Source organism: Trichechus manatus, unplaced genomic scaffold (assembly GCF_000243295.1).
Source record: "Trichechus manatus latirostris isolate Lorelei unplaced genomic scaffold, TriManLat1.0 scaffold00001, whole genome shotgun sequence".
Lineage (NCBI taxonomy): Eukaryota > Metazoa > Chordata > Mammalia > Sirenia > Trichechidae > Trichechus > Trichechus manatus.
In genome coordinates, this window is record NW_004443937.1 from 14,020,847 (window position 1) to 14,047,372 (window position 26,526).

Genomic DNA, 26,526 nt, shown 5'->3' on the forward strand with positions numbered 1-26,526 from the left:
ATTTGATGTTCTAGGGTTTCAGGATTGTTGATTCTCTGTTTGGCTTAGTTTTTCGGATCTTTGTTGTGGAGGGACGGCGTGGTGCTTCTGCCTAGACCGCCATCTTGCCGGAGTCTAACTTTTACCTTTTTCTGTAATCTCTGTGGAAGCAGAATCGATCCTGAACTCACTGATCTATGGTAGCCATGAGGTGAGCAAAGTGTTTTCCAAACATTTTCTCTATTCAAGAGGGATCAGACAGTTGCCCATGTGCTTTGGCCATCTGAACACAGTAACACAAAATTTACCTTTCAAGATCATTGGGTCCAATTTCCTCATCTTATAATCGAGGAAAGTGAGACAGAGAGATTAAGTAACTTGTGCAAGGTCGCCACGATATGGGTCTAGAACCATCACTGGCCAGGATGTGATCATTGTTGCAGTATGAGCCAAGCGTACTCATAGCAATGGCCCAAAGATTTGGGGTGGTCCCACCCAGAGAGCCTCAGAATTCTGGAAAAGTTGAGAAAAAAGATTCCAGCAACCTGGGATGCTGTGCCCAGATCATATGCTAGTCCACCTCTCCCTCCTGTCCTGCTGATAGAAACCTAATTCATAGACATAACTTTCTGAGGAGCTCAGGGAGATAATCCTATTAAAAGCAATGAAGAGTTGGAAAAGGTAGGGGTGGAGGTCCCACAACCCATAGAAAGCAGCGGCTATTCTCGAAGGAGTTGGCTGTGTTCAATATTGCAGGACACATTGGAAGCACAGCTGAACAGAATGTGACTGAATGGATTCATTTACCGTCAGAGAAATAATGGGACTTCTTTGACAAGGAGCTTAAATCCTGAATTCCCAGTTCAGTCAAGAGGAGGCCTGATGAGGTGAGGGGGCTGTTGCTGGCAACCCTGGTTTGGCAGCTTGGCCTCTATGAAAGATAGCTGAGACAGCTCAGAGATCTGCCCTCTCCTCCCAAGACAGAGGAACCTGAGTGCCTAGCGACTTTATTAGTAAAATGAAGTCCCCTTCCATCGCCTCCTGCCCCACCCCACTGTTTGCTGGAGGAAACCGTCCTTAAAGGCATAAAAATGGTGCTTCAGAGAGGGCCCTAAATTGAGGCAAGGAGACCCTGAAACCAAGTCTGGCTCTGCCACCAAATTCCTTTTGTGACATGAGTAAGTCACACCACCCCTCTGGCTTTCAGTTTCCCCACATCTACAATGTGGGGTCAAGAATGAATGAGTTTGTGGGTGTCTCCCATCTTTGACATTTCATATAACTAAGCCTGCATAATCTGAAATAGTAAGTGCTTCACCCTCACTGGCCTCAGTGTTGCCAAATGGATTGGGTATCGGGTCTGGTCTAGCTCTAGAGCATGTGGTGAGTGGGCAACAGGACCCCTGAAAGGAACACAGGGGGCCAAGGTGACCCTAAAGGAAGCACTCTCTTACCTTCACCACCCAAATTCATTGGGGAAGAAAGCAATCTAACTAAAGGTGTTCCTCCTAAGGTATAAATGGTCCATTCACTTCCTTCTATTAATTTGTTGCACATAATAGATATTCGATAAATATCTGTGAATGAAGAAAAGCAATCTGACTCAATTTACTCTGAGGTATGCATAGCCTACAAGGTTCACCCTCCAAAGGCTTTTTAGAAGCCATGATTTCCCTAAATCTAGCATTCTCAGATCCAGGTCCACAGACAGGCTTTGTCAGTCTGCAACCCCCTGCAATCACAGGTAATGCTTTACCTGCTTGTGTATAAGCACATATTTCTGGGGGGAAAGGCCTATAGCTTTTAGCAGGTTCTCAGAGAGAACCCAGAGGTTGGAACCTAACTAGCCATATAATCATGAATACAGGCAGACCTCAGCTAGGGAGAAGATTGGATACATATGAGGTAGGACATGGTGGTGAGGGTTCAGACTCCAAATATGTGAACCTTTGGGGTAAAGTAGGCAAGGAACACAGGGCTTAACCATGAGCCAGGGACAGCAGGGTACAGATTCCCAAGTATACAGGGCCTCCGAAGCCCTCTTCTCTCTGCTAGAGATGAATTGTTCTCTGTCTTCAACCTCTTCTCACCTGGCAGATCCTTGGAGGCAGGGACTTCCACATTCCCAGCCATCGGCAGTTGCTCACATGTAGTAGGGATTTCGTATACTCTTGTTGATCTGAAATGAACTGAACTTGCTGCTTGGAACTTGGTACTTCTTCCTCTGACCCTCTGTAGTGTGATGAATTACTTAATATGGTCCTTCTAGCCATGATCTATGTGACTCTCACATAGTGACTGGGTGGAACTATGGAAACAAGGTGTATGGAACCAGTGATGGTTAAGGTTATGTGCCAACTTGGCTGAGCCATGATTTTCAGTGGTTTGGCAGTTATGTAATGATGTAGTCATCCTCTATTTGTGGTCTGATGTAATTACCCTCCGTTTTGCAATATGCTGTAAATCCTAAGGAAACCCTGGTGGCATAGTGGTTAAGAGCTATGGCTGCTAACCAAAAGGTCGGCAGTTCAAATCCACTAGGCGCTACTTGGAAACTGTATACAGCAGTTCTACTCTGTCCTATAAGGTCGCTATGAGTCGGAATCGACTCAACAGCAACAGGTTTGTGGTTTTTTTTTTGGTAAATCCTAGCCTCTATGCCTGTGGTTATGGTCCCACCTGGGAGTGAGTTTTCTGTTATGGTAATGAGGTAGGATTAAGGTGGGATATATCTAGAGTCACCACCTTACTAGAGGATGTGACTCAAGTCATCACACTTACCCCAGTCACCACCCTTATTTAAGTCACACCCTTACTTGAGTCATACCTTTTATCTTACAAGAAATAAAAGGAGAGAGAAGTAAGCAGGGGGTAGGGCGGGGGGCAGAAAGGGTACCTACTACCACCAAGAAGAGTAGCTAGGAGTACAGTGTGTCCTTTGGACCTGGGATCCCTACACTGAGAACCTCCTAGACCCAGGAGACAGAGAGCTGTAACACGGGAGATGGTGCAAGATGGCTAGAAGTGGCAGCAAACACGGCAGAGAACCAGCTGCAGCAGAACCAGGAGACCAGCATGAGATGGCACAGTAGGCTTCCCAGCCCACTGAGCAAGGGGCTCCAGTGGATTTGCCAACCCTTGGAGCATAAGAGCTGAGAGCCTTCAGGCAGGAGGCTTCCTGGAGAAGTGGGGTGCCCCCAGGCATTTATTGGTAGAGCTAAAGAGATTTCTAACACTTGCCCAAGCAGGGAAGAGGCCAGGCTGAGGGGCTGAGGGGCCAAGGGCCAGAGAGACAGGCCTGCCTTTGGGCATAAAGAGGCTGTCCTTATCGAAGAACCGTATCCTGAGTAGAGTCTGATCCTGAATTGTAACCTGCTACTTTCCTAATAAACCCCATAATTATGAATATTGTCTGTGAGTTCTGTGCGGCCATTGCAACAAATTATAGAACCCAGCAGAGAAGTACAGAGTGCCATGGGAGGGATGGCTAGTGTTAGAATTGCTAAAACGGTTGGAGAGAGGAGGTATATCTGACCTCCGCCTCATAGGAGTCAGCCTTAGGGTGATGCTGACGGTGATTCTCCTCTCTCCCCATCGTGAAGTTAGACAAGGAAGTCTGATGCTGCAGCCATGCCATTTTTACATTTTCCTGACTCTGACCTGGACAAACTCTTAATCACCTGGAGGACCTGTCACTAAGTTTCTCTGATCAAATAAAAAGCAAAAATCAACACTTAGGCTTTTTTAAGCCCTAGAGCTCCAGGGGAGTTCCTGAGTGGCACAAACAGTTAAGCACTTGGCTGCTAACCAAAAGGTTGGTGGTTTGAGTCCACCTAGAGGCACCTCAGAAGAAAGTCCTGGCAATCTACTTCCAAAAAATCAGCCATTGAAAATCCTATGGATCATACTTTCACTCTGGCACACAGCGGTCTCCATGAGTTGGGATCAACCCAACAGCAACTGGTTTGGTTTCTTCAGTTTTTGGGTAGCAGGGGCTGAGTTGCTGGGGAGAAAGAGAGCAACAAATAAAAGGATACTAAACGAAAGAGGATCCATCATAGAAGGTGTAATGCAACTTGACGGTCTTCTTGGGCCCCTTCCACTCGTGGGAATGCCGACCATAGTTAGTGTGGTGAACGGAAGGCTGATGGGTGATGGAAGTGGGAGTGTGAGTACCTGAAGTGGGAGGGTAGTTGGAACTCGGGAAATGAGCATGGTGGGACCCCGAATCCCCTTTGAGAGTTGTTGATGGATGAACAGGCATCTTCGTCCTATAGTTGCGTAGTATCACTGGGTAGGAGATATTCTTCCCTCTCCACAAGGCCCTTTCAGCTTCTCTGCAGGGAAGATGACCAACACGTCTTCTAGCTACTTCGCTCTCACTCTCTAGGGGAGGCTCTAGACAGTCCCTCCATTCTCGCCAGTGACCCAGGCTCCCATCCCGTCCCCTGTCCTCAGAAGTATCCACCCCCACCCCACCCCTTCGACCTCAAAGACAGTGCTTTTAGGAAGAAGTGGGAAGGTCTCAGTGTCTCTCAAAGACCAGGTCCTTGCCTGATGTCCAGATTTCCACCTTCAGCACTGGGATGAGGACCTACAGAGTGGAACTGTATGCAGAATGGGGAGACTAAGTGAGCTGGAGACTCTGATCACCCCCAATCCTGGGGTTACAAGTAAAAAGCCCTTCATTATAGGATGCCAGAAAGGAGAGAACCTGGGTGGCTGCTCTCTGCCCATACTCTGTAGCCGCAGTAATACTCGGTGGCCCAGTTACCCTTAGGAGACATATATGACTTAGACAGTAGATGTACATATATTTTAACCCTTTATGGTCTGGGATTTTGGAGAAATGTAGAATCACTTGCTGGGATTTGTGGGACCCACGTAATTATAAGTATCATTAATAATCAGTGTAAATGGTTTTGTTTTGAGAAGTATTTCTTAAGAAAAAGGTGTTTCTACAAAAGTAGAACATTTGACAAATTATGTTATGTTAAGACATAAAAATTCAGAGCACAGAGTCTTTAAACTGAAAATACCCATCAGAGCGGCATTACCAGTGAGGCTGCATGCTGCAGGGGTAATGAGCACTGCACTTAAAGTCAGACAGACGTGGCTGTGTGACCTCAGACAACCACTTACTGTCCTAGGCCGCCTCAGTTTCCTTGACTGCAAAGCAGGCATTAATCAAGTCTTCCTTGTCAGATTGTAGTGAGGATGGAGGATTATGAATGGGAAAGGACATGGGGAAGTTGTATGTGTGTGAAGGGACAGACATCACCATCATCATTATTGTTATGATGATTGGGTGGAAGACATGGTCCCCTGATCTCCCCTTCCTGCACAAATGGGCACTGGCAACCATCCCCCTCCTTGGCCATCCCCTCTCAGCCTTGGTGTGGGGGGAAAGGGGCCATGAAGACACCTGGCCACCTGCAACCCACGTGGTGCTCACATATGACGACACATCTCCTGCAGTTTCTCCCGGGCCTCTGGGCAGGGATCGCTGAACTCCACGCTGTCAGAGGTAGAGGTCCCTGCTGCATGTAGCGGGGATGGGGTTATGTCTTCCACAGTTTTGGATCTGCCTGTATCACAGACAAAAAAGTTGGAAGGGGGTTTAGAAAATGTTTTTTCAAGCTGCCATGTTCACCAGGGGATGAGGGTGAGGGGAGATGCAGGAGAGCAGCATCCCCCAAGAATCAAGATAATGGGGGCATTGTTTTATGCTTACTGGGGGCCAGAATCCTTGACAGGTTACTTATACAAAAGACTCGAGTCTGCACAAGTCAGTCGTTAAGCATGTATCAGAGACCCATTTGTGAAAAGTGAGGAGGCAGCCTGGGTTTAGGTGGGTAGCACACTGACATGGCTAACATCAACACTGAAGTCATTCTCTTTTGATGCTTCTGATTAAAGAAAGAAAAAAAGGAACCTCCATTTTGTCTAAGTCGGCTTTACCATTTGTCTAATGCTGACTAAACTCAGAGCCTTCTGCAGGGAGAGTATGTATCAATTGAGATTGAAAGACAATGGCTTGTGCTTATTGTGCTTATTTTTGCTGTTATCCTCTGTGGCAAGTGTTAGATGGTCTGAGGGTATAGTAAAAAAAAAGCTGTAGACGTGGCCCTCAACTGACTGAGGTTTCAGAAGCCTCTACTTAGGGTGTATGTCAGGTCCTGCCTGCCTCCAAGCTTGGCCGCCCCATCTGCCTGCAGCCATCTGATCTCCTTCACTCTCTGCAGGCTCAACTTTGCCTTGGTCTTAGGAATGAAACCTGGTTTCAGGCCAGGGGGATTCTCAGGCTCCAAGTGGACCCCAAGGGCCTCCGATTGGAGCCATCCTTGCAGTCAGCCAACCTCTGAGTTTCTGGCTGGTGCTTGGGCACTGTCCCTGGTATCAACTACCCTGACCAGTTCCTGGTCACTTTTGCCACTCCTCCTGCCACCAGGGACAAAAGACTTGGTATTGACCGTAAGCCCAAGGCCTGAGGTCCAGCTACCTGCTAGCCTGAGCATCCAAGTCTGGCCTGGCCCTGGAGACCTGGGCCCCAGTGCTAACAGCCTCTTGCTCTGACTAGGAACACTGTCAACACACTTCCTCCAGTTCTCTTCCTCAAATGTGGGACTCCCTCTCAGATGGAGCTGCTGTCCTCTCAGGTATCTGGTCTGACTCCTGGGGTCTGTGTGCTCCAGGTCTTCCTGCCCCAGAAGTACAAAGGTGGGCACAGCTGGTGAGTTATGATAGCACATACATATGGAACAGATAGTAGAGGCTCCCAACTCAAAATGACTTAAAACCAGAATGACTATACATTATCCACACTGGGAAACTTTTTAGATAGAAAGTGGGCATAATTGGTAATTATGCCAGGACAATAAGCATAAACTGGGACATTCCTGGGCAAACTAGGGCATACAGTTACTTTTTACAAGCTATTAGAGAAGGTCAATCACCCATGGTAACATGCACATGTGAGAATAATTCCTAGACAAAATTAAGAACCTATAACAAATGCAGCATCACTGAACATACATCCTAGTGGGGCTGCTGCAACACGTAAGGCCATAATGAAAAACTGCATCTTGATGGGGTGGCAGGGAAGACAGCCACATAGGCAAAGAGATACACTAACGGACTTATTTAACATTTACTTTGGAACAACCTTACTCAAAGCATCACCCTGAAGGTCGTTAGGAAGAAATCATGAAATCACTGGGTTCCTTAAGGATACCTTCCTTTCTCTCAAAGTATTTGTGTAGATTTGGGGCCAGTTCAAGAGATGTGGTAAGACCAGAAGCAAATGAAGGGGTGGTGGATATGATGTTGTGGATTAGTGGACCACATGAGATGAACTACATCCACAGAAGTAAAGAAATGGAAACAAGAGTTGGACAGGTGAATCTACTCGCTGCCCAGGAAAGCTGAGAATTTCAGCTCCACTGGGGAAGGCTATATCCCCAGCATTTAGAACAGTGACTGACAATTAGTAAGTATTCAATGAATATTTATTCCATAACTGAAAGGATATAGAATAAACTCAATTTGGTGAGTGACAAAATAAAGGAATACATTGATAACAACAAACGTGTTTTTCAGATCTGAGAACACTGCTGACCGCCCCCATAACCATCCCCATTTTACCAAGGAGGAGAGTGAGGCTGGAGGGAGGCAAGTCACACAGCCAGTCAGGGGCAGGGTCAGAAATAAAATCCAAGCTTCTCAACTTCCAGGCTTACCTCCAGTCTCTGTGGGAATCAATTGGACAGTCTTTGAGCATTCCTACCTTCCAGATCCTTCCTTACCCACCCAATCCCACCCTCCCTGGGTAGTGCTGGAAGTTCTGGAAGGCCTTGCCCTGCCCCTCTCCAGTTCCAACTCATCTCTCCCTTCTCCAACCTTCTGGTTGCACAATTGTTTTTATATCTTTTGATCTCATCTGCTATCTGGTGTGTCTTCCTTAATAGGAGTGTCTTTGTTTTCTCCCCACATGAACTAGCCTAGTGTTGGATACGCAACTGACATCTGTTAGATTTGGTATCTGAATAAAACCAAAACCTACAGCCATTGAGTCAATTCTGACTCATAGTGACCCTATAGGACACAGTAGAACTGCCCCATAGAGTTTCCAAGGAGCAACTGGTGGATTTGAACTGCTAACCTTTTGGTTAGCAGCCGAGCTCTTAACCACTGTGCCACCAGGGCGCCATACCTCTGTTTAAACCCTGGTTCTATTACTTGCTGTGTGACTAGGGGCAACACAAATCTCTCTGGGCAGAGGGGCTGATTTTAGGATACTGTGGGAGGTGGTCAATGTGGGACTGGTGAGGTTGTCCCAGGTAAGGAAAGTATATAACCAGGAGTAGAGGGCATGGAGACATTCAGAGGATGAGACTACAAGTGAAGTGACAAGGTTGAGATTCATCAATCATATGTGAAAAGATCTGTGTCAACAGCTGCTGGGCCTCCAATGCATCTTTCCAATCAGAAAAACAAATCAAACCATCTCACCAACCTCCACAGGCTACAAGGGAATCTCCTGTCCCTCCTCAATACCACCACCAAAGATGGTCTTGCTGAGAACCATTTTTACCTGTTTTCCTCTTGCCTTCCCTTATGGTAGAGAGGGAAAAGCTCAGGCAGCCTGTAGAGGACTGGTAAATGAGCTGATATGGTGAGTTCACTCCCATGGCGGAGATGTTACTGAATGAATCTGGAGTGGAAGAGAGAGAAATTTTCCTTTAAACCAAAAATGTAATATAGACTTATTATTCTAGCAGTATGGTGAACCAGATATTCTAAAGTTCTCTGTTATTTCAAAATAATCAGGTCCTAGAAGAAACAGACTTTTTAACACATTGGTAGGCTTGGAGCAATTAAGAAAAATCTTTAAGGTTCCCCTCTAGAGCCCCTGCCCACACATGCCCCTCAAGAGTGAAATGACACCAGAGTAGGGTGCAGGGAGCAGCAAGCACAAAAGGAGACATTACTCTATGGGCAAACGCAGATATCAAAAGTGAAATTAAAAAAATACTTAGAATCAAATGAAAATGAAAACACATATCAAAACCTTTGGGACATAGCAAAAGCAGTGCTCAGAGTGAAATTCACAGCAATAAATGCCTACATTAAAAAACAAGAAATATCCAAAATCAACAACTTAACTTGACAACTTCAACAAATAGAAAACGAAGAGCAAAAGAAGATCAAAGCTACCAGAAGGAAGGAATGATGAACAGAGCAGAAATAAATGAAATAGAAAACAGAAAAACATTAGAATCAGCAAAACCAGATGCTGGTTCTTTGAAAGGATCAATAAAATAGACAAACCAGTGGTTTGACTGATAAAAGAAGAGAAGAGGCAAATAATGAAAATAAGAAATGACATTGGAAACATTAAAATAGGCCCAACTGAGACAAAGAGGATCATAACAGAATACTATGAAAAACTGTCCTCCAATGAACTCAAAAACCTAGATGAAATGGACAAATTCCTAGAATATGCTACCTCCCTAAACTAACACAAATAGACATAGAAAATCTAAACAGACCCATAACAAAAGAAAAGATTGAAGATATCATCAAAAAACCGCCAACAACAACAAAAAGCTCAGATGGCTTCACTGGGGAATTTTACCAAGCCTTCAGAGAAGAGTTGACATCAATACTACACAAACTCTTTCAAAACACAGAAAACGAAGGAATACTCCTTAACTCATTCTATGAAGCCAGCATAACCCTGATATCAAAACCAGGCAAAGACGTCACAAAAAAAAAGAAAATTACAGACTAATATTTCTCATGAATATAAACACAAAAATTCTCCACAAAATTCTAGCCAAGACAATTTAACAATGTATTAAGAAAGTCTCATGTCACAATCAAGTGGGATTCACACCAGGAATGCAAGGGTGGTTCAACATTAGCAAATCAATCAATGTAATTTACCACATAAATGAAACAAAGGAAAAGAACCACATGATCATCTCAACTGATATAGAAAATGCATTTGATAAAATCCAATACCTTTTTCCTGATAAAAACTCTCAGCAAAATAGGAGCAGAAAGGAAATTTCTCAACATAATTAAAAGCATATATGCAAAATCAACAAGATGGATCGGCACAGTGGCTGCAACGGTGGGCTCAAGCATAACAATTGTGAGGATGGTGCAGGACTGGGCAGTGTTTTTGTTCTGTTGCACATAGAGTCATTATGAGTTGGAACTGACTCGATGGCACCTAACAACAACAACATGCAAAACCAACAACAAACATTCTCAATGGAGAAAGACTGAGAGACTTCCCCTTGAGAACGGCAACAAGACAAGGATGCCCATTCTCACCAGTCTTATTCAATATTGTACTGGAAGTCTTAGCCAGAGCAAAAAGGCAAGAAAGAAGTAAAAGGTGTTCAAATTAGAAAGAAAGAAGTAAAAATGTCTCTATTTGCAGATGACATGATCCTATACAGAGAAAACCTTAAAGATTCCACAAGAAAACTACTGAAACTAATAGAAGAATTTAGCAACATTGCAGGGCACAAGATCAACACACAAAAATCAGTTGGGTTCCTTTACACTAACAAGGAGTATTCTGAAAAGGAAACCAAGAAAATAATACCATTTACAGTAGCCCCCAAAACAATAAAATACTTAGGAATTAACCTAAACAGGGACATAAAAGGCTTATACAATGAAAATTATAAAACACTACTACAAGAGACTAAAAGAGACCTACATAAACGGAAGGACATTTCCTGCTCATGGATTGGGAAATTTAATATAGTGAAGATGTCAATACTACCTAAAACAATCTAAAGATACAATGCAATTCCGATACAGATCCCAACAACATTCTTTACTGAAATGGAAAAACTTCAATGACCAACTTTATATGGAAAGGAAACAGGCCTCAAATATCCAAAGCAATATTAAAGAAGAAGAATAAAGTAGGAGGCCTCACACTCGCTGATACCAAAACATACTACACAGCAACTGTAATCAAAACAGCCAGGTATTGGTTCAATAAAAGACACATAGACCGGTGGAATAGAACTGAGAACCCAGAAATAAATCCATCCAACTACGGCCAACTGATTTTTGTCAGGGAGTCAAAGTCCATTCAAAGGGGGAAGAAATGGTCTCTTTAATAAATGATGCTGGCAAAACTGGCTATCCACTTGCAGAAAAATAAAACAGAACCCATATCTCCCACCATGCACAAAAACTAACTCAACATGGATTAAAGACCTGAATGTTAAACCTAAAACTATAAAGTTCCTAGAAGAAAACATACGGAGAAAATTATTGGACCTAATTTTTTAAAACAACAGGCTAATAAACATAACTATAAATGCATGAATAGCAGAAGACAAATTAGATAATTGAGACCTCCTATAAAAATTAAATACTTGTGCTTATCAAAAGACTTTATAAAAAGAGTAAAAAGACAACCTACAGACTGGGAAAAAAATCTTTGGGAATTACATATCCAACAGAGGTCCAATCTCTAAAATATACAGAAAATTTCAACAATTCAGCAACAAAAAGACAAACAACCCAATTAAAAAATGAGCAAAGGACATGAACACACACTTCAACAAAGAGTACTTTCAAGTAGCCAACAAACGCATGCAAAGATGCTCACGGTCATTAGCCATTACAGAGATGCAAATCAAAACTACAATGAGATACCATCTCAACCCAGCTAAAATGACACTGATTATTATAAACAAAACAAAACAAAATAGATAAAAAATCTTGGCATGGATGTGAGGAGATTAGGACAAATTATCCATTGCTAGTGGGATTGTAAAATGGCACAACCACTATGAAAAATGGTATGGTGCTTCCTCAAAAAACTAGAAATAGAAATAACTTATGATTGAGCCATCCCACTCCTAGGTATATATCCTGGAGATGTAATAAAAGAGTCACGGACAGACATATGCACACCTATGTTCATTGCAGTATTATTTGCAATAGCAAAAAAATGGAAACATCCTAAGTGCCCTTCAGTGAATGAATGGAGAAGCAAAATGTGGTACATACTTACAATGGAATATTATGCAACCATAAATAACAATGATGAGTCCACAAAACATAACATGGGTGGATCTGGAGGACATAACGCTAAGTGAAGTAAGTCAATCACATAAAGGTAAATATTACTATGATCCCACTTTCATACGAAGAGTAGATGTATATACAAAGACAAATTTCAAGGATGGGTGGGGGGAGGAGGAATTACTCTCTAGACCGTAGATATTTGTTATTTTTGGTGATGGGAAAAGTAGTATCGAATATGGGTGTAATGAGCACAGCTTGACCTAAGTAAATGATGCCACTACAAAGCACACAAGAGAAAAGAATGTTTGTGCTAAAGAATGTGAGATATATATAATTTGGCAACAACATCAACAATAACCAAAAAACAAGTGTATGATCACATATATAGGTATACAGGCATATATGCCTATGTGTAGCTATAGGTGTGCACAGATAGAAGTATCTATATGTACATGTACATTCAGATATGTGTGGGCACGCAATACATATTCATAGAGGACAGTTACAGATACTTCTCAGACATAAACAAGCACCTTGCAAAATTGGTTTTCTGAGTTCGAAGGCTTAGGACCTTAGTCTCATGGGAAAACTCAGTCAACTGGCAAAATATAGCTCACAAAGTTTATATTCTGCATCCTACTGAGGTGAGTAGCATCTGGGGTCTTAAAAGCTTGTGAGCAGCCATCTAAGATAACAACTATCGGTCTCTATTTGTCAGAAGCAAAAGAGAAAAAAGGAAACCAAAGTCTCAGAGAAGAAAGTATCTACAGGGCTAATAGTCTACACGAGTCACTGGCTCATCTGCCCTGAGACCAGAAGAACTAGATGGTGCCCAGCTACAACTATGACAGTTCTGGTCAGGGCCACAATAGATGGACCCTGATAGGACAGGAGAAAAACGTGGAACAGAACTCAAATTCTTAAAAAGTCCAGACTTACTGGACCAGTTGAGACTAAAGGACTCCCTAAGAATATTGCCCTGAGATACTCTCTTTTCTTTTATTGTTTATTGCTGTAGTTTAAATCAAGTTTACATTTCAAGTTAGTCTCCCATATAAAAATTTATATATACATTGTTATGCAACCCTAATTGCTCTCCCCATACTGTGACAGCACACTTCTCCTTTCCCCCCTTGATTCCCCATGTCCATTCAGCCAGCTCCTAACCCTCTTTGCCTTCCCATCTCACCTCTGGACAGAAGCTGCCCGTTTAGTCTCTTGTATCTACTTGAGCTAAGAGGCACACTCCTCATGACTATCACTTTATGTCCCACAGTCCAGTCCAATCCCTGTCTGAAGAGTTGGCCTCGGAAATCGTTTTAGTTCTGGGCTGATAGAGAATCCAGGGTCCATGCTTTCCGGGGTTCCTTTGGTCTCAGTTAGACCATTAAGTCTGGTCTTTTTACTAGAATTTGAGTTCTGCACCCCACCTTTCTCCTGCTCCATCAGGGACTCTCTGTTGTGTTCCCCGTCAAGGCGGTCATTGGTGGTAGCCAGGCACCATCTAGTTCTTCTGGTTTCAGGCTGATGAAGTCTCTGGTTTATCTGTCCCTTTTTGTCTCTTGGGCTGAGATACTCTTTAAACCTTGAACTGAAACTATCCCCTGAGGTCACCTTTTAGTGAAATAACAGATTGGTACACAAAATAAAGGATATTATCCATGATATGGGACTCCATTAAAAAACCATCTATATGAGATCAAAAGGTCAACAATTATTCTAAAGCAAAGATGAGAAGATAACGGGGCAGGGAAACTAGAGTACTGGAAACTAAACAACCAGAATGCAATTAAAAAGAATGCTGACACATTATGAAAAATTTAACCAATGTCACCAAACAATGTCAGTGAATTAGAAATTGTCAAACGGGAACTTTATGTTGTTGTGTAAACTTTCACCAAAAACACAATAAAATACTATTTTAAAAAAGTTGCCATCGAGTCAATTTGGACTCACAGCAACTTCATGTGTGTCAGAGTAGAACAGTGCTCCATAGGATTTTCAATGGCTGACTTTTGGAAGTAGATCACCAGGCCTTTCTTCTGAGGCACCTATGGGTGGACTGTTCTATATTTTTCTCCTGCTCTGTCCAGAACTCTCTGTTGTGTTCCCTGTCAGGGAGGTCACTGGTGGTAGCTAGGCACTATCTAGTTCTTCTGGTCTCAGGCTGGTGGAGTCTCTGGTTCATTTGGTCCTTTAGTCCTTTGGGATAGTATTATCCTTGTGTCTTTGGTTTTCTTTATTCTCCTTTGCTCTGAGTGGGATGGAATCAATTGATGTATCTTAGATGGCCGCTGGCAAGCTTTTAAGACCCCAGATGCCACTCACCAAAGTGGGATGCAGAACATTTTCTTTATAAACTGTTGTGCCAATTGACCCAGATGGCCCCCAAAACTATGGTCCACAGGCCCCAGCCCCAGCTACTCCATCCCTCAGAGTGCTTGAATGTGTCCAGGAAACTTCTTTGCTTTTGCTTTGGTCCAGTTGTGCTGACTTCTCCTGTATTGTGTGTTGTACTTCCCTTCACCGAAGTTGATCCTTGTCTACTATCTATTTTGAACTAGTTTTTGTGTAGGATGTGAGGTATGGGTCCTGTTTCAAGAAACGAAACGAAACATTGCACTGGGAAAATCTGCTGCAAAATATCTCTTTGAAGTGTTAAAAAGCAAAGACGTCACTCTGAGGACTAAGGTGTGTCTAACCCAAGCCATGGTATTTTCAATAGCCTCATATGCATGTGGAAGCTGGACAATGAATAAGGAAGACTGAAGAATTGATGCCTTTGAATTACGATGTTGGTGAAGAATACTGAATATACACCATGGACTGCCAGAAGAATGAATAAATCTGTCTTGGAAGAAGTACAGCCAGAATGCTCCTTAGAAGCGAGAATGGCAACACTTCATCTCATGTACTTTGGACATGTTATCAGGAGGGACCAGTCCCTGGAGAAGGACATCATACTTGGTAAAGTAGAGGGTCAGAGAAAGGAAGATCCTCAACAAAATAGAATGAGACAGTGGCTGCAACAATGGGCTCAAACATAGCAATGCATTTGACATTCCCCTTCATGCCTTTATACTTGTACTTTGTATAACATACCCACAAACAATATATTACTAAATGTTTTTAGACTAGATTTAAATGGTGTCATACCAAATGTATTCTTCTACAGCTTGCTTTTTTTGCTTAACACTGTATTTTTAAATTATTTTTATTTTTTTATTGTACTTTAGATGAAGGTTTACAGAGCAAATTAGTTTCTCATTCAACAATTAATACACATACTGTTTTGTTACATTTGTTGCCAACCCCACAACATGTCAACACTCTCCCCTTCTCTACCTTGGGTTCTCCATTACCAGCTTTCCTGTCCCTTCCTGCCTTCTAGTCCTTGCCTCTGAGCTGGTGTGCCCATTTAGTCTCATTTTGGTTTATAGGCCTGTCTAATCTTCGGCTGAAGTGTGAACCTCAGGAGTGACTTCAGTACTGAGTTAAAATTGTATCTGGGGCCATACTCTTGGGGTATTTCCAGTCTCTGTCTGATCAGTAAGTCTGGTCTTTTTTTGTGAGTTTGAATTTTGTTCTACACTTTTCTCCAGCTCTGTATGGGACCCTCTATTGTGATCCTTGTCAGACAGTTGGTGGTGGTAGCTGGGCACCATCTAGTTGTGCTGGACTCAGTCTGGTGGAGGCTGTGGCAGTTGTGGTCCATTAGTCCTTTGGACTAGTCTTTCCCTTATGTCTTTGGTCTTCTTCATTCTCTCTTGCTCCAGACAGGGTGGGACCAGTAGAGTATCTCAGATGGTTACTCACAAGCTTTGAAGACCCCAGACGCTACTCACCAAAGCAAGTGTAGAACATTTTCTTTATAAACTATGTTACGCCAATTGAGCTAGATGTCCCCTGAGACCATGGTCCCCCAGCCCCCAGCCCAGTAATTCAGTCCTTCAGGGAGTTTGGATGTGTCTACGAAGCTTCTTGGTCAAGTTGTGCTGACTTCCCCAGTATTGTTAACACTATATTTTTGAGATTTATCTGTATTATGTGTGATTCATTCATTTTCGCTGCTCACGTGTTCCACTGTCTAAATAGACCAAAATTTACTTAACATGCTCCTGTTGGTGGACATTTGAGTTGTTTCCAGTTTTCTTGCCATCCCAAGCAATTCTGCAATAAACATTCTTATCCCACTTCTTGTACACATGTGTGAGTTGCTCTAGGGCAGTGCTGCTCTAAGTGTGGTCTATGGACTGGTATCAATCCACACCAGCCTATGACAAGGTAAGTACAAAAACCGAAAGTAAGCATTTTGAAACGTTTGTAGCAACTGACACTGCTGTGATATTTTTATAGTATTTTGAAAAGGATAGGCCCACAACAGATTGGAAATTTTAAAAATCGGTCCTTCACCACAGATAGTTTGCAAAGTACAGCTATAGGGAGTGACCTAGGAGAGAAACTGCTGGGTGGTGAGACAGAAACATCTTCAATCAGATGCCACCAAATTATGCTCCACAGTAACTGCACAAATGTATATACTTCTCTGTAATGTTTGAGACTTTCTATTGCTCCACATCCACCTCAACTCTTGGAAATGACAGACTTTTAAACTGGGGTTTTACTTTTCAGGGCATTCTTGGTGGTTTTGTTTGAACTTTTTACCTAAGGGCTGACACTCAGGTACTCACCTTTCCGCAACTGTCCACCACTATAGCCACTTCTCCCAATTGTGCCAACCAAGTGGTCAAAGGCCATCTCCTTGGCATTGAGATGGAGAAGCTGGCTGGCCTCCACGAAGCGTCTTGTGATGTCCAGGGGGTTGGCACCTACTAAAGAAATCATCAAAGGCAACACAATTTCCTCCCATTGTGGGACTGGTGCTTGTAGAAAGGAACCTCCTTAAAGGGCCGAGAATGTAGGGTAGAGGGAACATCCATTCCAAGAGTAAGCAAGTTTGAGTGGGCTCCTAATGAAAGGGTATCAAACTCTGAAGACCTGTCAGGGGCCCTTTGCTCTCTGCCCCCCTTACCTTTCTCTATTACTACCCATAAGCCTGTTAGTACCTAAAATAATTCAGCATCAAGAAGGCTTAGTTACTGATGCTGCTCTAGGCCCCTGCATTAATCCTAGGCTGACACCCTCATCTTGGACCCTAGTGTTCATGACTATCCTGGTTCTGGGTCCACTGGGCTTCTGTCTTGCTACCTACCCGTAGACCCTCCTGATTCATACCTCCACACTTCGCCTCCTGGATGCTGTCTCTCTCCTCCTCTGAATAATTACCACCAACTTCCCCCTTCAGTACCTCTGACCTCACACTGTTCTTCACTGCTGTTATGGATTGACTTGTGCCCCTCAAACACATATGCTGAATTCCTAACCCGTTTGGATATAGGGTCTTTCTTTGAAGTTGTTATCACTTAAGTTAATGAGGTCATACCAGAGTAGGGTAGGTCCCAATCTCTTCTGAGTAGTGTCTTCCTTTATAAAAGGGAGACAGAGTTCACACAGGAGGAGATGCTATATGAAGATGCATCTATAAGCCAAGGAAAGCCAAGAAATGCCTGGGGCTACCAGAAGCTGAAAGAGACAAGGAAGGACCTTCCTCTAGAGTTGGCAGAGAGGGCATGGCCTTGCCATTGTCCTGAATTCCAACTTCTGTCTCCGGAACTGTGACACAATACATTTCTGTTATTTAAAGTCACTCACCTGGTGGTATTTTGTTATGGCAGTCCTAGGAAACTAAGACAACCGCTAACCTTCCAATCTGGGCTCTCCAAAGTTGGAGGAATGGAAGGAAAAATGGGAGAACAGAGACAGATAAGAAGATAATTCTTGGGAGTGGTAATGGGAAGGAATTAAATTCCTAAAGCAGATCCATGGCTGCCACCTATCTCCAGCTCATGCTAGTATACCTGTCTGGGGTGGATATGGTGACACACACACACACACACAAAACACATGTGGACCAGAACCTTCCAGAATCTGGTGAGCCAGCCTTACCCGATGCAGACTCCACCATGGCCTTCATTTTCAGGGTGAGGAGTTCTGTCAGCAGGTGGATGGACTGCCGCTGAAACTTGTGCAGGGTCTCCTGGCCAGCAGTCACTGCACGTGTCTGGGTGGGAGAGGGGGTGGAGTGCTTGGTTGCACCAGCAGATGTTGGCAGTAGCAGTGGTGGTGGTACTGGTGGGGGTGGTTTCCTCTGGGTGGGTAGCTGCACGGGGGTCAATTCCATAAGCACAGGCGGTGGGCCCAAACTGATCTCCAGGCCTAAGATGTCAGACGGGGTAGGCACCATGGGGTCAGTGATGAGCTCCTCCCAAGTGAACTCAAAGATGTTTCTGATGCCCTTGGGTACGTGGATGCCTGAGTTCCGGCAGATCATGAGGAGTTTGGAGATGCGGGCCAGCAGCTTGGGGGCCACAGCTGAGTACTGCTGGTACAGTTCTCGGTTACTCTTGATATCATTCATGTTGTTAGAGAATGCATCCTGCTAAGTAACACTGTCCATCTCGGACAAAAGCGACCTTCAGCTATAAACAGTCAGAACACTTTGAAAGGTGAATGAGAGGAAAAGTTCCTACCTAAGGTGAAGCCCTGGAGACAGGCAAAATGGAAGCGCTGAAATGGTCCTTACAAGTCATTGAGCCTGTGGTTCCTCTCCAGGAAGGGTAAAGAAATAATTGGTCAAAAGGAGGCTAAGGCATGCCTCCTCTCCCTTTTCTTCCCAGAGACACCATCAGACAGAACAGTGATAGTGGGTGACTTCGGGAAGAGCCAGGTGATGTCTATACAGAGTATGATTCCAGTGACAGTCACAAAAACTAAGTACCTATGGTAGGACCCTGGTGGCCAGAGGAATGGGAGGGATAGGGAAGGGAGAGAGGTTCCACCGCACCTTTCGTAGTTAAAGATCTGAGAATGGAAGATCTGCTTGTGGTCTATCAACAAAAATCTGCAAAAACAAAAAGATGTTTCGTTGGCTCTCTCTGGAGGGAGGTGACACTGAAGCTCCTGGTTGCAATGCAAGGGTGGGCATGGAACTATTCAACATGTACACCCAAGGGAGGATAGCAAGAATAAGGAGAACATAACTTTCTTAATTCAGTGACTAATATAATTTACCATATGTCATCAAATCCAAGACATTGTTGATTGTAAGCTGCACAATCTTTCAAGAAAGGAAGAATGAATGTAAGATGCCATTGACTCTAAGACATATCATGATTTCAGAGAGGATAAAATGTGAAAACTGTGAACCTTAAAATCGGTGAGCTATAGTCAATGTTTTCCCACCTTAAATAGAACTACACTGAGGGCTCTGAGTGCTCATCAAGGAAGAATAGGTGGCCGTGAGTTTATAGATAAGTGTGTTCTTTAGATGCCATGGTGTTTTCACCCTTCCATATTTTTAAATTGTTTTTGTTCTTAACTTACACCAAAAACAGGCCACTGGCTGAAGAGAGAGAGTATGAAGCACAATTTAATGATCACAAAAATGACTAAAAACATCTGCAAATGTCTTGTTACCAGATCTGAAAGTTTCATTCATTGGCTCAAAATGAACCCATAGTAACATTCTTCAGGAATATATTCATCTAAAATACATTTATAAAAATGTAAAATCACTTCTTGATCTTAAGTTACACAAAATGATGATTTTTTTTCTTGTAATTCCTGAAGAGTATTGTGAGAATATAAGCTTCTGTAAAAGACACTCAGGAGCCCTGGTGGCACAGCGGTTAAGAGCTCGGCTGCTAACCAAAAGGTCGGCAGCTCGAATCCACCAGCCGTTCCTTGGAAATCCTATAGGGCAGTTCTACGCTGTCCTGTAGGGTCGCTATGAGTCAGAATCGACTTGACAGGAATGCGTAGAAGACACTCAAGAATGTGGAACGCTAAGGATTGATCCAAGGGATACTTAGAAGAGAGGGATTCTGTGCTCTCCTGTGATTCAATGTGAGCACGTTTCCCTGTTGTCTAACTTAAGTGACCCTGCTCTGGCAACCAGCATACCTGGTGGCCTTTTGAGGCAATGCAGGAGGACTGCTGGTCAGTGCCTTCTGACAAAAACAGTCAATTACTGCAGTCTTCCAACCCTCTATTTTAACTCCCTTCCTGACAACACCCCTCCACTGAGTGCAGACCCTTCTTCTCCAGCCAGATAAGCCTCTTTCATTTCTCAAACCTTGACCAGTTATTAGTTCAGTCCTCTGGAGCCACTCCCAGTTTGATATTCCAGGACAGCTTCCACTATTACCGCTTTCAGTGTTTATAAAGCAAGCTCACAGGCATGGTCGTGGGTAACAACCCTGTGATGAAAAGGGCAATGTTTTTCCTGTTCTACTAACGAGGAGTCAGAGGCTTAGAGGGACAAAGCTCTGTTAGGAATCACCTGTCCGCAGACTCCTGGCGCAGAGGCCCTTCTAGGCCTGATACTACTTCTTCACAGCCTTCCAGTTGCCTCTGTCTATTAACAACCAAATCTCCAAGTAACAAGAGTTGAATAGAACAAGCCCTCCTAACACCCTGCTGGTGTACAGATAAAGCGACTTCTTGTTGACGCCCTAGCATCTCTATTCCGCAGCTTTAGAGGCTCCAAAAAATAGACCCGTTTCTGAAATGGTAAGTTACAGAACAAAGAAACCACGCAGAATCTCTGTCAGCTGGGCAACCAGCAAGAGAGATCTGACCCTGACTGTGCAGGGCAGTTTTTTTTTTTTTTAAAGCCAAGACCCAGATGAAGAGAAGACAACAACTAATACAATCTTTGAAATGTTAACTGGTTTTGGGAACTTCTCTCCACCCCCCTACCAGTTCCTTTCTTTTGAGGTTAATTTTAAAGATATGTTTCACAAACAGATAAAAGCTGATTTTTAAAACAGCTTTATTGAGATAAAGATATTTTTCACATACCACACAAGTCACTTTTTAACACTTACAACGGTTTTTAGTATATTCACAGAGTTGTGCAGCCAACACCACTATCTAATTTTAGAACGTTTTCATCACCCTAAAAAGAAACCCCGTAGCCATAAGCAGTCACTCCCCACTCCCTCCACCCCAGCAGCAACTAATCTACTTCCTGTCTCTATAGAGTTGCCTATCCTGGACATTGCGTATAAATGGAATCATACAATATGTGGTCCTTTGTGTCCGGCTTCTTTCACTCAGCATTACATTTTTGAGACTCATCCTTGTCATAGCATGTATCAGTATTTGGTTTATTGCCAAACAATATTCCACTGTATGGATATATCACATTTTGTTTATCTATCCATCAGTTTATGAACATTTAAAAATTATGAATAGTGTTGCTATTCATGTATGTTTTTGTATGGACATAAGTTTTCATTCTCTGAGATATCTATGTAGAATGGAACTGCTGCGTCATATGCTAACTCTATGTTTAACTTATTGAGAAACTGCCAAACTGTGTTCCACAGTGGCTGTGCCATTTTACATTCCCACCAGGGCTCTAATTTCTCCATATCCACATCAACATTTGTTATTATGCCTTTTTGATTCCAGCCATTCTAGTGGGTGTAAAGTGGTATCTCATTGTGGTTTTGATATGCATTTCCCTAATGACTAATAACTGTTGTTAGGTGCCACCGAGTTGTTTTTAACTTAGAGGGACCCCACTGGAGAAAGACCTGCTGACTGCTTCCGTAAAGATTACAGCCAAGAAAACCCTATGGGGCAATTCTACTCTATCAAATGGGGTCTTTCTGAGTCAAAATAGACTTGACAGCACATAACGACGACGATGACACTAATGAGGTCCCTAAAATAAAACACCCATTGCCATCGAGTCAACTCCAACTCATAGTGACCCTACAGGACAGAGTAGAATTGTCCCATAGGGTCTCCAAGGAGCAGGTGGTGGATTTGAACTGCCGACCTTTTGCTTAGCAGCCAAAAGCTTAACCACTGCACCAATGAGGTCCCTAGCTGGCGCAAATGGCTCGCTCTCAACTGCTAACCTAAAGGTAGGCAGTCTGAACCTACCCAGCGGTATAGCAGAAGAAACGCCTGCTCATCTGCTTCTACTAAGATTACAGCCAAGAAAACCCTATGGAACAGTTCTACTCTGTAACACATGGGGTCACCATGAGTCAGAACTGACTTAATGGCGACAGGTTTGGTATGTTTCTGGAATGACTAATGATGCTGTGCATCTTTTTACGTGCTTACTGACCATTTGTATATCTTCTTTGGAGAACTGTCTATTTAGATTTAAAAGCTGTTTTTTAAAGAAATATTATTTTTAATTAAATGCAGTCTGCCTATATTTATTACGATATATTTATATCTCTTTCAAAAGAATCATGTGACTACATCTAGCCTATGAGATAAAAAACTCAGAAAAATCTCTTTAAAGAAAGCTGCCTTCAAGAAAAGAACACTTGTTGTGTGTGTGTGTGTGTGTGTGTGTGTGTGTGTGTGTGTGTGATTTTTTTTTTTTATTGTGCTTTAGATGGTTTACAGAGCAAATCAGTTTCTCATTAAACAATTAATACACATACTGTTTTGTGACATTGGTCGCCAACCCTGTGACGTGTCTACACTCTCCCCGTCTCAACCTTGGGTTCCCCATTTCCGTTTGTCCAGCTTTCCTGTCCCCTCCTACCTTCTTGTTCTTGCCCTTGGGCAGGTGTGCCCATTTAGTCTCAGATACATGGTTGAGGTATGTGTATTATTGTTTTTTATGGACCTGCTAATCTTTGGCTGAAGGGTGAACCACAGGAGTTAAAAGAGTGTCTAGGGGCCAGAATTAGATCACTTCTATCCCACTCCACTCCTATCACTCTGTGCCAAGCCACCACCATCTCTTACCTGTATTACTACAATAGTTTCTAACAAATAAGTCTCCTAACTTCTAACCTCATGCCCCTATACTCTATTCTCAACACAGCATCTAGATCAATCCTTTAAAAATATGAGTCAGTGTCACTTCTCTGCTCAAAACCCTGAAAAAGGTTTCCCATTGCACTCAAGTCAAAGCCAAAGTCCTTATAATAGTTTGCAAGGTTCCACATGACCTGGCCCTTGTTACTTCTCTGACGTGATCTCTTACTATTCTCCCTCTCACTCATTTTGCTCTAGCTGCACTTGGCTTCTTTGGGTTCCCTGAATGTACCAACCACGCTCCACCTTAGGGACTTTGACCCCTCTTCCTAGAATACTTTTTTCTCTAGATATTTTCTTTGCTAACTCCCTTGCCTCCTTTAAGATCTGTTCAGATCTCACCTCAGAGAGGTCTACCCTGACCACTTTATTAAATAATTCAAGCAGCCCCTTTCTGCAGCATCTCCAATCCTTCTTACCTGCTCCGTTTTTTCTTTCTTATTTTTTAACTTATCACAATCAAACATATGAAATAATTTACTTATTTATACTTATAAATAAGTGTCTCCCTCCACTAGAATGTAAGTTAAATGAAAGCAAGGATCTTTGTCTGTTTGGTTCACTAGAACAGTGCCTGGCATACAGTGGGTACTCAATAAATCTGTATAATGAATGAATTTTGAAGAGACTGGAGGAGAGTAGGAAGGTAGACCCAAACTATCAAGGAAGGGAGAACACTTTTTCTTTACCCACCGCCCTTCTTGTTCATTCTTCCTGGAATGTATAAAAAGGCTGTAGCCCTAGCAGTCATCTTGACCCATGAGTTGACCTTAAGGGGGCCAGCCATGCATTAAAGGAGGCAAAGCAGAAGAGCAGAGCCTGGGTTCCTGATGACATCATTAACCACCTACCTCTAAATGTCTTTTACATGAGGGAATAACCCCCTAATATCTCTAAGACACTTTATTCAGATCTTGAGTCTTGTAGTTAAGTGGGATTCCCTCTGGTCTCTGGTGGACAGACTAACCACAGCATATTCTCCCCTGTGTTTGGGAGAGACTGCAAGTTAAAGAATGAGATCTGGAACTTCCCAATCTCAATTAAACTAGGAAGGGAGAAGGAGCTATCATAGAGAGGGAGAAGAAACATTAAGCAAAGACCAAAGGCTCTGCTCACCTGAGAGTCTCTTGCAGAAAGCAATGTGGGCAAAAAGACATAAATACTGGAGAAAACTGAGAAGGTTAATGCTCTCGAAAATTTCAATGCCACAGCAAAAAAAAATCACAAGACACACAAAGAACAGAGAAACAATGGCCCATCCAAATGAATACAACAAAGGGAATGGGAATGAAAGTGCATCTAGGGATGACCAAATAATGAAGAAAAAAAAAGGAAGACTGTAACAACAGAATTAAAGAACTAAGGGAGGAGGCGTGGTCAACATGGCAGAGTAGTTAGACGCTTCCTATATCCCTCTTACAACAAAGACCTGGAAAAACAAGTGATTTAATTCTACATGAACATCTGGCAGCCCTGAACAAGGCAAGGTTAAGAAATCCATCTGAGTCATACGGGAGAGGAAGAACTTTTGGAAGAGGTGAGGAGTGCTAGAGCTACGGCGGCGAAACTGCAGAGACAAAGCCATGCCGGTCCGTGGTGAAGCAGTCAAACAGCTCTGCTGTGTGTGCGCTGGAGAAGCAGTTTCCACATCAAGAGAGACCTGGCAGCAGAGATTCCGCTTGGACACTCCAAACCAATGTAAAGCAGCTACCAAGAGGCTAGGATAAGTACATGCGTGCACCCTTTTGCGGCAATTAAAAAAAAAAAAAAACAGCCTATTTGGGAAAAACCTCTCTCCCTTTTACCTCCTACCTCCACGCTTCGCACCGGATTTGGGGAAAACCTCTCTCCCATTTATCTCCTCCCGCTGCGCTCTGCACCGGATTTGGGAAAAACCTCTCTTCCTTTTACCTCCTCCCTCCCCGCTCTGCACCGGGAGTCCCCTGGGCCAGAAGTAGATCCCAAAAGGCACGCTGACCCGTTCTCCTGGCCTTGGAGAGAAAACAAATAAGCTGCTGGCTCCCCTAGCCAGGAACACAGGGTCGGCACAGCTCCTTTGCTGGCCACAGAAATCAGGGGTCCGCAGACTCTGAGTGCCTTATACCCCTATATAGACTTGTGGGGACCCATCTCAACAGTGTTAGCCCTCACTGCCACAGTACAACAGGGCAAACATCTGAAGTTTAACTTCAACTGCTTCAGCTGTGAATGGGCAGATTTGTGACCCTCGAAACAGCACTGCCCCTCAAGTAGGCACTTCTATCAATCTGCAGCAGGGGCTTGAGGACTGGTGGTAGCTCCTAAAGTGCCTAGTCACCTGCTTCAGGAGTGCAAGGAAAAGTGGTGCCCTCGAGTCTTTGCAGCCAACATAGTGCGGTGCTCTTAGCCCGGCTGCAAAACTCACCTACCTATTCACCCTAGAGAATAGGGACACGCTTTCCTTTCAGACTCTCAGGGGCAGCCGTCAGCCCCCTGCATGTCTCAGCACCTGATCCCCTACCACAGCCAGAGTCCAGTGCCTACACCAATCACCCATGCCTCTCTAGGACTGGGGGTGAGAGCCTGCATCACACACTTGGTGACCGACTGCCTGCACACCCGAGCTGATCCCATATAGGAAAATATAACGGACTCCAGTGTGCACATACTTAGTTACAGAACTCCCTGGCGACAGGACATTAGAGATTCAAAGGTGTCAAAAATCAAGCTAGTGCACATGAGCAGCCTATTTGGGCATATCAAAACAAAACAAAATAAGAAGCTAGGTCTCACTAAGCAAACACAAAATAAAATTATAATAAATTATTCATGGCTCAGAGACAACAGTTAATATCAAGTCACATAAAGAGGCAGTCCATGATGGCTTCAGCAAGCTCCCAAATAAAGAATCGATAAATTCTCTGGAGGAGAGAGAACTTCTTGGAATTACCAGAGACAGAATACAAAAAATCAATAGAGTTCCGGCAAAATGGTGCTCTAGGCAGAAGCACCACGCCGTCCCTCCACAGCAAAGATCCGAAAAAGTAAGCCAAACAGAGTCTACAACAATCCTGAAACCCTAAAACATCAAATGAAGAGATAAAGAACTCAGCCAAGCACCAAATGGAGTGAGAAAACTGACAGAGAATGGAGAGCAAGGAGAGATTCATGCAGAGGTCCCCTACCAGCTAACGCAGCACGGATCCGCCATCTTGGACACCTATCAGAGAAAGCAGCCTCACGGAGCTTCCAGTGGGAGACAAAACAACCAGTAATTGGTGATAGACGCTTTCCCACCTCCCACCCTTCTTCACCCCGACTCAGCCTCCTCTGCTTCCCACGGCCACAGTCTCTTGACCGGGAAACAGCGGATGCTTGGATTCCACACACCCGAACGGGTGGCTGTCTGAGTGCCATTTGTTGGCTGCTGGTGTTGCTTTTTTTTTTCTGCTTCTTTTGACTTCTTACTTGCCTCTCGCCACCTCCCCCTCCCTTCGCTCAAGTACCTGGCTCCGTGCGCCATCTTTGCTTCTTGCTGAGGGGCTGTGGAGCTCCGTTCAAGTGTGGAGCTGCTTCCCGGTT

At 43.6% G+C, this 26,526-nt stretch overlaps 1 protein-coding gene across 1 annotated transcript in view; it reads right to left on the minus strand.

Moving 5' to 3' along the window:
- The window catches only part of CUNH3orf20 (chromosome unknown C3orf20 homolog), a 104,019-nt gene extending 85,028 nt beyond the window's left edge, over positions 1-18,991 (minus strand). The window contains exons 1-5 of the mRNA XM_023741753.1: positions 18,055-18,991; positions 16,740-16,880; positions 8,573-8,692; positions 5,435-5,567; positions 4,017-4,316 (exon numbers count right to left, since the gene is read on the minus strand). Coding sequence (XP_023597521.1) covers positions 4,017-4,316; positions 5,435-5,567; positions 8,573-8,692; positions 16,740-16,880; positions 18,055-18,526 — 1,166 coding nt within the window. The 5' untranslated portion in view covers positions 18,527-18,991. The remainder of the gene's footprint in view (positions 1-4,016; positions 4,317-5,434; positions 5,568-8,572; positions 8,693-16,739; positions 16,881-18,054) is intronic.
- Between the last annotated feature and the right edge of the window lie 7,535 nt (positions 18,992-26,526).